This window comes from Crinia signifera, chromosome 1 (genome assembly GCF_055691185.1).
Source record: "Crinia signifera chromosome 1, ASM5569118v1, whole genome shotgun sequence".
Classification (NCBI taxonomy): Eukaryota; Metazoa; Chordata; class Amphibia; order Anura; family Myobatrachidae; genus Crinia; species Crinia signifera.
This window is the reverse complement of record NC_139217.1, coordinates 136,755,235-136,769,669: the sequence shown is the minus strand read 5'-3', so window position 1 is coordinate 136,769,669 and position 14,435 is coordinate 136,755,235. Positions and strand designations below refer to the sequence as shown.

The 14,435-nt window shown below is 42.6% G+C and overlaps 1 protein-coding gene across 7 annotated transcripts in view; it reads left to right on the top strand.

Annotated features, from left to right (window-relative positions):
- Positions 1–14,435, top strand: part of JADE1 (jade family PHD finger 1) — a 70,760-nt gene that overhangs the window by 17,641 nt on the left and 38,684 nt on the right. For all 7 annotated transcript variants that reach the window (XM_083173990.1, XM_083173981.1, XM_083173974.1 and 4 more), the window contains exon 2: positions 9,661–9,739. In XM_083173990.1, the coding sequence (XP_083030116.1) occupies positions 9,688–9,739 (52 nt within the window). In that variant the 5' untranslated portion in view covers positions 9,661–9,687. The remainder of the gene's footprint in view (positions 1–9,660; positions 9,740–14,435) is intronic.

Sequence of the window (14,435 nt, the reverse complement as noted above, 5' to 3'; positions counted from 1 at the left end):
AGTCCAGCAGCTGATTTCTCTTATTCACAGCGAACCCCGCGTGCCCTTAAAAACGGCAATGAGTTTGCTCGGGATGATGGCTTCAGCAGTAGAAGTTACGCCTTGGGCAAGATGGAGAATGAGGCCACTGCAATGGTTTCTCCTGAGGTTCTCACGAGATCATACGCCACTAGATCAAGCAATAAGGATCCCAAACGCAGTAAAGGTCTCCTTGAATTGGTGGAGCTACGATCTGTTAAGAGGAAGAAGATGGTCCCTACAAAGTCCGTCATTCGTAGTGATAACTACAGATGCCAGCGCCTCAGGCTGGGGGGCGCATGGGGTAGGAAGATCGTGCCAAGGAAGGTGGTCAATGCAAGAAAAAAACTGGTCCTCGAACCACAGAGAGTTGAGGGCAGTGTGGCAAGCGATAAAATTCTTCGCGGACGACATAAAGGGGTCACATGTGCGGGTGTTCTCAGACAATGTCACGACAGTCTCTTACATCAACCGTCAAGGAGGCACAAGAAGTCGGGTGTTGTTGGAGGAAGTAGAGAATATAATGTCTTGGGCCGAAGTAAATCTGCTGTCTATTACAGCCTTACACATTCCAGGAGAAGAAAATCAAGCAGCAGACTTCTTGAGTCGCAATACATTAATTCCAGGCGAATGGGAACTAAAGCAGTCAGTCTTCCAGCTCATAGTGGAAAACTTCGGCATGCCAGAGATCGACCTAATGGCAACATCGGTCAACAAAAAGGTTCCCCGGTTCTTCTCACGATACCCAGCACGCGGGTCGTGCGGAGTCGACGCCCTATCTCAGGAGTGGAGCTATTCCCTAGCCTATGTGTTCCCACCATTTTCTCTCATCCACAGAGTGTTATGGAAGATCAGATCGGAGAGATGTCAGGTGCTGATAGTTCTTCCATATTGGGCCAGAAGGGCTTGGTTTCCGATGCTAGAGAGCATGGCGGTAGCCGGACCTCTGTATCTGCCAGTGTCATCAGACCTTCTGTCTCAGGGGCCAATCAGATGCCAAGATCCGCAGAACTTGTCGTTGACGGCGTGGAAATTGAGAGGCAGCAACTAAGGGAGAAGCACCTATCCCCAGAAGTGATAGAGATACTGCTCCAGGCGAGAAAAAAGGTTTCGTCGGCCATCTATTACAGAGTCTGGAGGATATTTGCTAATTGGTCTAAAGGCAAATTTCAGTTTCCAAATGCATCCATCTCTCATGTGCTACAGTTTCTGTGTGACGGTTTCAACAAAGGGTTAGCAGTTTCTACCCTAAAAGTGCACGTCTCGGCATTAAGTGTGCTATTAGACCAAAGGCTGGCAGATCATACTTTAGTAAAAAGGTTCTGTCAGGCCATCAAGAGGATCCGGCCTAGGGTCCGTTCTTTGGTTCCTCAATGGGATCTTAACTTGGTGCTAAATGGGCTTATGGAGGCTCCATTCGAGCCGTTGGACAGAACAAGCCTTAAGTTTTTGACATGGAAAGTGGCGTTTCTGGTAGCAATCACTTCCGCCAGAAGGGTTAGTGAGCTCCAGGCGCTGTGCATTCAGGAGCAATATCTGAAGATATTCCCGGATAAAGTAGTCCTGAGGACTAAGAATTCTTTTTTGCCAAAAGTGGTGTCATTTTTTCATTTAAATCAGGAAATTATTTTACCTTGTTTTTTTCCCAATCCTTCAAATAAAAAAGAAGAGAATTTGCATTCATTAGATGTGGTCAGAGCCATTAAAATTTATTTGGATAGGTCTGCTTCATTCAGGCAAACAGAGAATTTGTTTGTGATTCCGCAAGGTGCGAAGAAGGGATTCGTTCCAGCGAAACAGACAATTTCACGATGGCTTAAAGAAGTCATTTCCTTTACCTACAAGAAAGTAGGACGTCCAGTCCCGGAGGGTATCAAGGCACACTCGACACGGGGAATGGCGGTTTCTTGGGCGAGAGAGGCGAACGTATCGGCCAGTGAGATATGTCAAGCTGCTACTTGGAAATCTCTGCATACGTTCTCCAAGCATTATGCCCTGGATGTGGCAGGAGCACGTTTCGGAAGTGAGGTCCTAAGACAAGCGCTAGCTTGAGGTATTGTATATCCCGCCCTACTGCTTTGGTACATCCCAATGTAATGGCTGCCATGAAGTATGAAGGAGAAAGCAAGGATTATACTCACGATAATACCTTTTCTTCGGAATACTTCATGGCAGCCCATATTTTTTTAGCCCTCCCTGTTTCTGTTTTTTCCCTAGGATCGGGTCGGAGACATTCAAAAGACTATGGTCTAAGGGGAGGTGCTCGGTTATATAGCATGAGGAAGAGGAGGAGTCGGATCCTAGGGAGAAAAAACTACCTGTCTAATTGGGAGAGAGAGGGGGATAAACCCAATGTAATGGCTGCCATGAAGTATTCCGAAGAAAAGGTATTATTGTGAGTATAATCCTTGCTTTAAAAGGGATCAGCAATACCAAGTGGATTGCCAGGCAAGGCACAAGGCCACTCGAAGCAACGCGGGATAAATGCTTATCGGTGCATATGTAGAAAAACATACAGCAATCTGCAGCTATGCCCCATTGTGTGGCTGTGGTTTTGTACAGTCACTATATTATCCATTTAAGGTAGTCAGAACAAATTGTTATGTACTTTAGGAAAAGTGTATATTCTGTACGCCGGTAATTCAAAGGATTATTTAACTAAGGATACCAGGGACATCTACTATGATGGGAATGAATATCTGTTTACCATCAGAGTAAAGCTTCATACACGCTAGACGTTCCCCTCCAACACCGATATCAGCGGCGGCATGGCACCAGCATCGGCATATGCATACACCCTTGCTGAAGCGGTTGCTGCAGTCGTTAACGAGGACCTCCCTCATCTGTATAAGTTGACGATGTGCTGGAGCTTGCATCGTTAACAGTATTGCATGTACACACTAGACAAGAGTAAAAGGAATCACTCAGAAGGGCCTTCCTGATCAATATCTTTTACTAGAACCTCTAGTTTGTATGGGGGTTTATGGATAATCTAGTTGTGGGCTTCTATAATAGGTGTAGATGAAAAAGTCACTAATACCCCTTTAACACATGCAGTAATTCCCGTGAATGCAAAGTACCCAGGTTCCCAACCCTGCTCTTTAACCGGGTCGGGGCTGAGACCTGGGAACTTGACAGCTTTTAGACCCTGCCAATTCTCTGTTTGCATATATGTGAAAGGGGCATAAGTGAATTCATTGTGAGCGTTACAAGGGCTACAATCTATCTTTTTGTGGAGTGAAGGTATACAAAACTGGAACTAAATGTAAGGTGTTTTATAAGCTGTTGTAGCTCAGGATGCCTGCTATTGGAATTCAGTATCTTGACACTGGTGAGTAACTGGCCCTGAATCTCTGACACTGCCCGCCCATGTTGGAATCCCAACTGTCTGCTTCCCGAACTAAAGCATGTTGCAGCTGGTTAGGTTTAGCCAGTATATGGGAGGTTACGGTTGTTCTGTGGGAAGAAGGGTGGTGGGTGCAGAGTTAGAGATAGGCACCAGGGGGGTATGATTAGGGTTAGGCTGGGGGGGGGGGGGGGGTGGCGGCGGGTGGGTTAGGGCGGTAGTAGAAGAGGGTTTTTGGGGCCTACGCATGGGTAGAGCGTTCTGAGCGATGCTAGATCACTCTGCACACAGTGCTCCATATCGATGTGCCGCTGAGTGATATGTCAGTGCCAGTGTTCTCTTATGAGTACACTGGCCCTGACACTGGTGAGAATAGGTTTATTCAGAATTTATCGCTATGGCCCCTAGCGAAGTAGGGCTATAGGGCGATCTAGTTACATGAAATAATATCACTCAGAAAATAGCCTGAAATCGCTATGTGTGAACATTAGAATACTTACCTAGCAGGTGGGAGTTATGGCCACCTGGAACATTTGTACTTGAATTTGGCACTTTGCTCAGGACACCTGTGGTAGCTTCCTCGTGCTCCTGTATTTCTGTGTAGTCAGTCTTCAGGCACTCTTTACTGTTAGACGTACATTTGCTGCAATCCCAAATTCCACAGGTAGATTATTTTTGTTGGTGGATAATTGTAATCCCTTAGTGTCGGATTCAATTAGCTGTGAGTAACGCAGACTATTGATATGCCAGGGCTATTCCAATATATCCTGAAGGCTGCAGCAGATTTCTGTTCCATAGCTTTGGTAACTTTTCCTGGAATCTATGGGTTAACGCGCGGTAGCGAACACCCTTTACCCAGGTCACTAAATTACCCCATTGAATTAAATTCAGCTCTTAATATTTAGTATTACAAGTGCCCATACACTGTGCGAGGGTGCTGTGCGATGCGTGCTCCCATAATGTCTGTGCAGCCCGTACTTTTTAAACTATGTCCCGATCGCATCGCAAGCAAAGCCATCTTGTTCAAAATGCATGGGGAATGTTGTACCGTGTATGGGCACCTTAACCTGAACAAAATATTAGCGCACCTACATTTTTAGTACTGATGACCATAATGTGCGTTACGTATTATCACAAGCCTTGAATACATATAAACAAAACACGAGATGGTTCCATGTTGCAGGGAAGTAGTGTCACGATTGTTGGTTTCTGCTGGTTTCCTTTCATACCTACTTTACATGGTGTATTAGAAATGCAAATACTATATCTCTTTAGGCAAATCCTGTCCCTGTTGTGTGATAGGCATTATCAACCTGAAACTAAACTTGTTTTTCTTGCAAATATAGAAATACAGATTAAATGAAAGAGGGATTTACATTTCTCCCCGTCTGTCACTCATGCTTGGACAAATGAAATGTTTAAAGTGTCTGTAGTTTCTCCGCTTGACTGATCTGTATGTTGGTTATGTATGCTCATGGAAGGAGACTGCTGCATACATGAATCCTTTTTCATTGAAATTTAGAGCAAAACAGATAATATATAAAAGTATATAATTTATGTGTGTTCCGCTATACTACAAATAGCCAGATTTAGTTCACTGTAGGTTGATCTGTTGTGCGGCCTGTTTGCCCAGGCAAAGTGCTAAAGTGATGGGGAACCTCTGGCCCTCCAGCTGTTGTTGAACTACACATCCCAGCATGCCCTGTAACAGTTGTAGCATGGCCACATAGCAAAACTGTAATAAGGCATGATGGGATGTGTAGTTCCACAACAGCTGGAGGGCCGAAGGTATCCCATCCCTATGCTAAAGAAGAAATAAAACTGGGAGGATGCCCTGCCAAGAGATCATGTGGTAGACAACCTGGGTTAGCATTTTTTTGTAACTGGTCATGTCCCCTAACAAAAATAGGTGGCGTGCATCTGCCTACTAGCTCTACCCATTGTTTAGTACGCAAACCATGTGCATACCTCCCAACATGACCCTCTCCAGGAGGGACACAATGCTCTGCTTCTGGATTTTCCTCTTACAGCAGCATTCAATGAGAAAAATTCTCCGTGTTTTATGGAGAATTTTTGCTTTTTTCGCCTTGGACGGAGCATTTTGCTCTCCAAAAGTGAACCACCCTATTCAATGTGAAATATTCACCGTCTTTCTAAGTGATTTTCGCCGTCTCTCTCCGTGTAGAAATTCTCCATCTTTTGATGGAGAGCTGGAATGTGAACTTTTAATTTAAAAGGGTTTTTTTTTTTTTAATTTTGGTGTAAAAAAATCAGGGTTTTTTTTCTGTGAAGGGGCATGTTATTTTTATTCATGTGCTTATAGCACATGAATATATATTTAATTTAAAAAATATATATTTTTTTTTTAATTTTTTTTTTTTTTACACAGTGCAGCCAGCAGGGGGCCGGAGCGCTCGAGCCGCTCATTAGATATTCATATATTCACTGCACCCGGTCGTTAATATGCACGATGGGGTGCAGTGAATACTGGGTCCCCCGCTGGCTATAGGGGGGGGCAGCCTGTGCTGCCTGGGTCCCGGGGGGGCCCCCTACCCTCCACATAGTTCTGGGGCATCCAGGGAGACTTTAATCTCCCTGGATGCCACCGTCCCACGGCTCCCTGTCAGCTCCCTGCCGCGGACGCTCGTCCGCTGCAGGGGTTAAGACTCGGCGCGAGTGGCGGCGAGTCTTAAATACATTGAATAGTGGGAGCAGGAGGCTCCGGAACACGGAGAGTGCATGGCGAGAGAAAAAATCTCTCGCCATGCACAGAGAATTTTCTTCATTGAATAATGCCCTTAATGTATGATTGCCATCACCTGTGGTTATTAGTAACCCTGTTGAAAACAGGTGATGGTAATACATTAAGAGGAAAGTGCAGAAGCAGAGCATTGTGTCCCTCCTGGAGAGGGTCATGTTTGGAGGTATGCATGAGAATTACAATGCTTTACTTTGAATATGCATGAATAAATTGCATATCCAATGATGTTATTAGCAATGCTATAGAGCACCATTAATGTCATTGGGACTTGTGCATGCACCCTATTGCAAATTAATCATAATTGTCAGACTTCAATAGACTTTGAAATACAAAAACAAATGTAACAGCCTCCAAGTTTGGCAGTCGTCTGGGATGGAGGCTGAACTCAGAGGTTTTTTTTCAATGGGGCAATCATTTACAAGGCTAAACCTTGCCTTTTTTTAAAATAAATGATTGCCCCTTTAAAATAAAAATAAAAAAAAGTTCAGCTGACATCCCACACGGCCGCTGAACTTGGAGGCTATTACGTTTTGGCTGCTGGGATTGATTTGACAGATTAGAGTAACCGGGCAATGATTTCACCTATTTTTTTATGCTATGATTTATAGTGATTTTAGATTAACTATTGAAAATTAATTGTAAGTAGACTTTTTTTTTTTTCCCTCTTCCTTTCAATGGGGTCAGTCCAATTGTGCGCGAGGCACCTTCTGGCAGCACTTGCTGCCCCATCCGGCAGAAAACAAGTGGCCAGTGGAGTGAAATTGTGGGCCATTGCCAGCTTGGAAACCACAGCAACTCGCACCCTTTGTATTTAATTGGATTGAGCGCTATGTTTAGACAGACTTCTTCTAACTACACAGTATACATTTTTTATATTCTGTAGTTTTACAGTATATAATACTGTCCCAGCCTCTACAAGCCCTTGTTTCTGTGCTGCTTTCTCTATGTATTGAGCTGCACAGAACTGACATTAGTGTTCATTCTTGCACCCGCCATCTTTGAAAATACATGCAGTTCCTCTTCCCTGCCTGGGGTGTCGCTGTCTGCTGTGGTGTTTCTAGCACAGTTATGGTTTGCACATCAGTACTGATATACAGACCACACTGTGCTTGATGCACTACAGCAGACAGCGACACCCCAGGCAGGGAAGAGGAAATGCATGGGTTTTCAAAGCGGGTGGATGCTAAAATGAACACTGTACATTGATAGGGACTTACAGTTCATACTGTAGCCTGATTTGTAATCTGCCACTTTCTTACCTGTGTGGCATTTTTTTTTTTTTTTTTACAAATGTGTATATCCGCAATGTTCATTCGGTTAACAATTCTTTGTGCAGAGCTTGTCTTCCATACATTGCTTTCATTTCTGAATAATCTAGAACACATGCATAGGATTTTAAAATGCTAAAGCTGGCCATAAACTTGTCCGATTTGTGCCACTTTTCACTCGATCCCAACAGATTAGGCAGAGAATTCGGGTGAAGAGGGCAAATTGGATATGTTTGACATCTGATCCCCTTCTATGTGCACATTGGATCAAATTTGGAGATCGGACCTGCTTGTAGGTCCGACATGGCCAGCCTCCTGGCAGTGGGGAATGGGATTGCATGCAATATATCGTATGCAAAAGGACCGCATGTGATATATTGCATTGTATATGTTCCTGCTGCCTGGGAAGCTCCAGGGCAGTTCAAGGGACTTGTTATGCAACATAAGTGTATGGGGCCTAAAGAATCATTATATTCATTTGCCAAAACAGAGTTGCTTACAACTCTACACCTGTCCCACAAATGTGTGTCTACACAGCCAGGTAAACACGTCTATACAAAAGATGTACATTTTGTTTGGTGGACAGGTATGCATTTTGGACTAAATGTGCTAAGAACCTTATTTATAGTCCATGTAAAATGTTAGTGTTGATTTATAATTGTTTTGGTAATAGTGTAAAGGTGTGTACACACGCATTGATTTTATATTCGATTTGCTTTCGATTTCCCCAATTCCACCCCCTTTCCATTTGGCCTTTGCTTCCCATTCGATTTCACATTCGATCTGCACATTAGCGTTTAATATCGAATTCGATTTGCATTCAAGGCACATTGAACGCATTTAATTTACAATATCGAATTCAATCTTTCAATTCCTGCACAGTCTATTTTTATTTTCGATATAGAGAAAACGGGAGTGCACATCGAATCGAAAGCATCTTAAAAACCTTTTGATTCGATTTTGCTTCTATAAGCAAAATCGAATCGAAAACCTGTCCAAATGGAAGCGTGTGTACTCCCCTTTAGTGCTAAAAGTGTGCATTTGCGCTTTTTTTTTTCTGCATGACATTACAAGTCAGCGTAGTAGCATATTTTATTGGGTTTAAAAATAAATCTATATGTGATAGAAACCTGTGCTAGGGCAATATTGATCTATTATCACAATACAAGTGATGCCACATTCACACTTCTAACATCTCTTGAGCAGAAAGCAGCTTTGTTAATGTAAGTAATTAAGCCACAATTTAAAGGTGCGACGTGTGGGGACCTCTTTTTGTGGTGTTAACTGACCCATCAATAATTATTTTATTGCGGATTGAGATGTAGGAGGCCCAATTAATTAATGACACGACAGTTATGCTAAGCTGTGAATCCATATGACATATTTGAGCATTTTTTACAGGAATTTGAATAAAATGTAAATGAATAAGTTATGTGTATGCATTTATTTGCACAGCAACTGCATATTATATAGTGCTTTTCAACTGAGAACAAACTATTAAAACAAGATTGGGTAGGAACCGCAGACCAAGCAGTAATGAGTGGAGGCTGACAGACAAGGGAGGGAAATATATGGAACAGTCAGCAGGTGAATGAAGCTTGAGAAATACGGAGAGGTTGGAGAGACAACGGGGGAAGGTGGGGTGCATTTATTCAAGGTCTGCCACCTCACACTGCTATTGCTTACATATTTCTGAAAAACAGTTTTTGTGTTTACCAGTGTATTGGCTCAGTTGAATATACGTATACTAAGTTGGGAAATATGTACAAGTTAATTTTTACTTGCATTGACAAAACGTATATATTGGATCTTCTTTTATTGCTGTACAATTACCTGCAGTGTCTGTCATTGGACTTGTGGGCAGGATGTGTGTAGGCAGAGCTACTAAAATTGTTACTACTGTAGATTCTGAACACCAGTAAAGGGTCCACTAATCTGCTATAACAGCGGTTCTCAAACTGGGTCCCGACCTTCTCAGCATGGGGTTGCGACTCCATGTTGCTGACCATCAGGCTTATTACTTTTTTCTAATCTCAGTCAATGATTCAAGGAGTCTAAAAAATGTGTTGAATTGTCTGTTACTTTAGACTCCTATCATTTTGTGTCTCCACAATGCTGCCATGTTTGCTGACTAACACATGTCATGTGATGACCTGCAGTAACTTGCTGGGGTCCTGTAATTATTTTATTGTCCCAGAGCAAAATAGTTTGAGGACCCCTGTGCTATAAGATCATTCATTGTTTGTGTTTCTCTCTTTACCTTGCAGGTTGCCTGCTGTATCCCTGCCCAAACCATGAAACGAGCACGATTACCCAGTACTAGTGACGAGTCGGATGACAATGCGAGTAAGTACTTATAAATGGCTAAAATCTATGTATTATAATGTATATATTTAGTCTATGAAAACCAGGGGAATATGGTTTGGTAAATAATCAGAAAATTATTAATCCTTTTTTAAAACCAAAACCTGGTGGCAAACTGAAGTGTAAACAGGGGCAGATTAAATTCCAAATCGGATATATTAAACAACGTTGACTAAATAAGGTGGTTAGAACACTGATGTTTGTACATTGGTGGCCCGGTCTCTCCTCTCTCGTCTTCTACAGTGTGTATGCTCCAGTTGACCTGACCGCAACAGCAAGGTTCTTACCTAGAGCCATATTTGCATCAGAAGCTCCACATGGCCCCAGAACCTGCAAGAGCCTGTCTTACCTTTCTCCCTAAAAGATTGTTCAGTAAACATTTTGAGACCCTCATCAGGATTGTAAAGATGATGGCCTAGACCCAGAATGCACTGTTCAAAAGAAGCATTGACCACATTCGAAACTTCATTTAATTGGGGCCCGTGACTATAGCCATTGCTGGGGAAAAAACTTTGACAAGAGACGCTCGGGAAAATTTACGAAGATGTATATTCTACTTCACATGTGATGTTGCTATGGGCAACCAATCAGATCCTGTCTACCCTTCTAGAAGGTGCTAAAAAAAATAAGAAGTAGATTCTGATTGGTTGCCCATAGCAACATCACATGTGATGTAGAATGCACATCTTAATAAATTTCCCCCTCAGTCTCGACCGAAGGAAAAAATTATGACTGCCCAAAAAGTTTCCACCAAGATGAAGAATTAATAAACGAGACAAATCTTCCTAATTCTCTCAATACCTACAGACCTAACAAACTATCCGTATCCAAAAGGGTCCCTAGCCAACATATATATGTGGAACAAGACCAAAAAAGAGGGAGATCCCATATCACCAATAAAAGGAATCTAGCCAAACACATCCAACACTGATTTGTGATCTGTTATAAGCAGGGAGCTCTATCCCAAATCATATAGGAAGTACCAGCAATAAACCAATCTAAATGGATATACCGCTTGAATGCACCAGGCTTCCCCTGAATGTAACAGGAGACAACCCAGCTACAATGTTTTTGCACGGATTTGAAAATATTTAACACAAAATTCTTACTGATCCAGTCCCACCCTAACACGCTGCTTGAACACTGCTACAAACTGAAAATTTATCAGAGGTGTCCAGTACTGTGTACCAACTTTGGTCGTCCAGAAACAAGACCTATTCACATCCCACAATGATCAGTAAGAGAAATGCATCTAGTGACAGGCAGATGGAAATGGCCCAGTGACACCTAGCCAAATAGAAAAACACAGCATTCCAAGTTGGTCACATTAATGCTTCCAGACCAACCAGAACATTCTGGAAAACAAAATTCACCTTCCAAAATTGATCTATTAATAAAAAAACAGCCACGTGCAATTTGGCTGCAAGTGAGGAAACTCTTGGTATGGTTATAGAGCTGAGCAAAAAAAGGAATTGCCCGCTAACCTACAGACACTAAGATACCCAGTGTCTGCTAGGTAAGATCTTGAAGTAACCAATCTATATCTCTGCCATCTGCCAAACAATGGAAAGGTTTGAAACCCCTGTCATCTCAGCATAAGGAGCCGCAGTCTGAAAACTGGGTGAATCAAACATGAAAGCGAGTCCACACTTGTTCTCCACACTTGTTCTCTATACTGGGAACAGGCACAGGAGAAAAAATTGAGAATAAAATAATGGAAAATGAATTGTTTTAGCTGCCCAACCACAGGCAATGTGGAAGTCTTCTGCTGGTTTATACTCTCCAGAGCTACAATGATTGGGAACACCCCAACGCAAAGTTTTGACAAGACTTCTACCACCCTAACCAGCAAACCAAATGGGCCTCACACTGGCCCTCCAAATCTGTTGCAAAGAAAATGGACTCCGATGCATTTGTAAACCTAACTGTCAGCTGAATGGAGACATCCAAGAACTTCACCCCTCCCAGTTTTCTACAAAAATATGCTCTGCTGGGAGAACACTGCAATCATAACTAATACCCCTTTCAGACAGAAAAGTCTGAAAATCCCAGCAAATACACAGCATTTCAAATGCCGTGTCAATTTACCCGGAGCAGTCTGGTGTGTCTGTGTGTGATGGAGGTAAACATTGTAGTCAGTTGTACATAAAGAAGAAAGGTATGTACTTACTTGTTCTACATATATATTGGTGATGGCTGTAAGTTGTACTTTTGTTTAGCCACTTAAAAGGATAATCTTTTATTCACTCAAAAAAATGTTTTAAACTTATAAAAAACAAAAACAAATTGCAAGGTAACGTACAGGGTGTGTTGATAAAATACAGCATAAATAGGGGTATAGCTGGTAGAACTAAAATCAGCATCAGTTCTGAAGTAGGTGTCCAAATTGTGGAGGAGACTGAAGATGAAGTAGAGGAAGGGAAGAACAGGGCAGGAGCGCTGGTGAGGGAAAGAGGTAGGGTGAGTACGTGAGGAAGGAGGGCCCTACTCATAAGAGTTAACAGACTAAAAGGAGGTGGGTGGACGAACGAAAAACAATAGGATAAGTAGGAACGGATGGAGGGGTAGGGTAGGCAGGATAGGAGGAGCAAAAAAGGTTAGGAGGAGGAGGGATGGGCTAGTCGGAAGAAGTGGGTTTTGAGGGAGCGCTTGAAGGAGGTAAGGGAATCCGAAAGCCTGATGGGTGGCGGGAGGTTGTTCCAGTGCACGGGGGCAGCGCGAGAGAAGTCTTGGACATGGGAGTGGGAGGAGGTGATTAGGTGAGAGGTCAGGCGGCGGTTGGCGGTGGAGCGAAGAGGACGGGAGGGAGTGTGGATAGAGATCAGTGAAGAGAGGTAAGGAGCGGTGGAGGATGAGAGACCGCATCTGATTGGTTATGGGCAACATCACCTTTGTTGAATTTTTTTAGACGTTTTAGTAAATTTACCCCTTACTGTTGACTAGCTTCATATACTATCTTTTGTATGTTGTGCCTATTAGGAATGATGTACATTACTTGGCATCCTTGTGCAGGCTCTATAAAGCATTGAAACGTGCCTGTTGCCACTCAAGTTCAAGAAGTGTTGTCTTTATTTTTGGCTACATTTTCAGTCTGTAAAGTGTACAACCTGTTTTACTTATTTTTTTAAAACATTTGATATTCTGCAATGTATCCAACTAAGCTGGCGATGGAAAGATTTTTCTAAATCTGTTTGTGAAAGGATGTCTATGGAAATAGTATGCATCTGGAGATAGGAAAGAAATTCCAAGTTTTGTTAGTTCTAGGTATTGCCAAATAGGTGATTGTATGCTTCAAGCAACATTTAGAGGCAATTATTCTTATCTGTGCATGTGTCAAATACCTTCCACACTCAGGGGTAGATGTATGAAGCAATGATAAGGGAGGAGAAGTAATAAAGTGGCTGGTACTGTACTTCATCACCAGCCAATCAGCTCTTGACTGTTAAGTTACAGGCTGGGTTTGAAAAGGGACAGTTAAGAGCTGATTGGCCAGTGATAAAATACCAGCCACTTTATCACTTCTCCTCCCTGATCACTGCTTCATACATCTAACCCTGTATGAATTATTATTTTTTATGTATTAGAGGCTTCCAGCAATGTGAACTTCTGGAGGTCTGATACAGTATATTGTCTGATAATTCCCATACTTTACATGCTATGCCTTGTAAATGATTGCTGCCTTAAAAATATGGTGATTCTCAAACAAAATTTCAGACCTCCGCCAACTCTGACCCTATTCTATTTTGTCTAGTGTCTTATTCTCTCAAACAATATAATTGTATATGTACGTGACAGAAGTCTCTATTTCCAGCTGTGCTGGCCATTCTCTTGATTGCCATAGAAAGCCCTTTTTTTTAGTGGAAAGTTCTCGTATCTTTTTCCAGGTATAAAGATAACAAGATTGTGTGATTGGGATGCAATGTAATGTGCGTGTATAGCTGTACCACGACGATCATTCACTTATGGTTAGGCTTGCTGTGTGGCATGTGAGCCTATGACACTGGGCCGGAGTCAGAGATGGATGCAATACGGTGCATGTGCTACAATAGTCATGCCATGGCAGTCACAGGATGGATTTATTTGCAAGGTGATTGACAGTCAGTGAACATTTGTGGGCACTAATGTGGGGTGCCTACTTATACACAGGTGATTTTCCACATTTCAGGAGTGCGTCATAGCCTTCAACTGAGATCCTGGATGCTGTCGAAAAGGCCCCCACATTTAATTCTGGTGCCTATTGTGCAAGCCCATAGGGTTATTTAGATTTCGATGATCATCCATTGTGGCGGATCTGTTGGGTGACAGTATAGATGGTAAACAATGTCTAGGTTGACCACTAATGGTCAACAGTGACAAGGCCGACATGTCCTAGGTTGGCTCAAGGTTTAGGTCAACATGACCATGATCTACATGAATAAGGATGACATGCATTTTTTGTACGTTTTTTGGTGTCCATTTTGACCTATGTTGTCATGGACACCGTATAAGTGTGCCGCGTCCCCTCACATGCCTCGCTGCGCTCAGTACACCGTTCTATTCTTAGTCTGTGCCCACTCTGATAGTAAAGTATAAAACATCACTTTTTTCTAAATGTGCAAAACTCATGTCTACTATGTCCCTGTCAATCTTCTGTCAGTGTCGACCATTCTCAGGTGCCAACCTAATCACTCTGTATCAT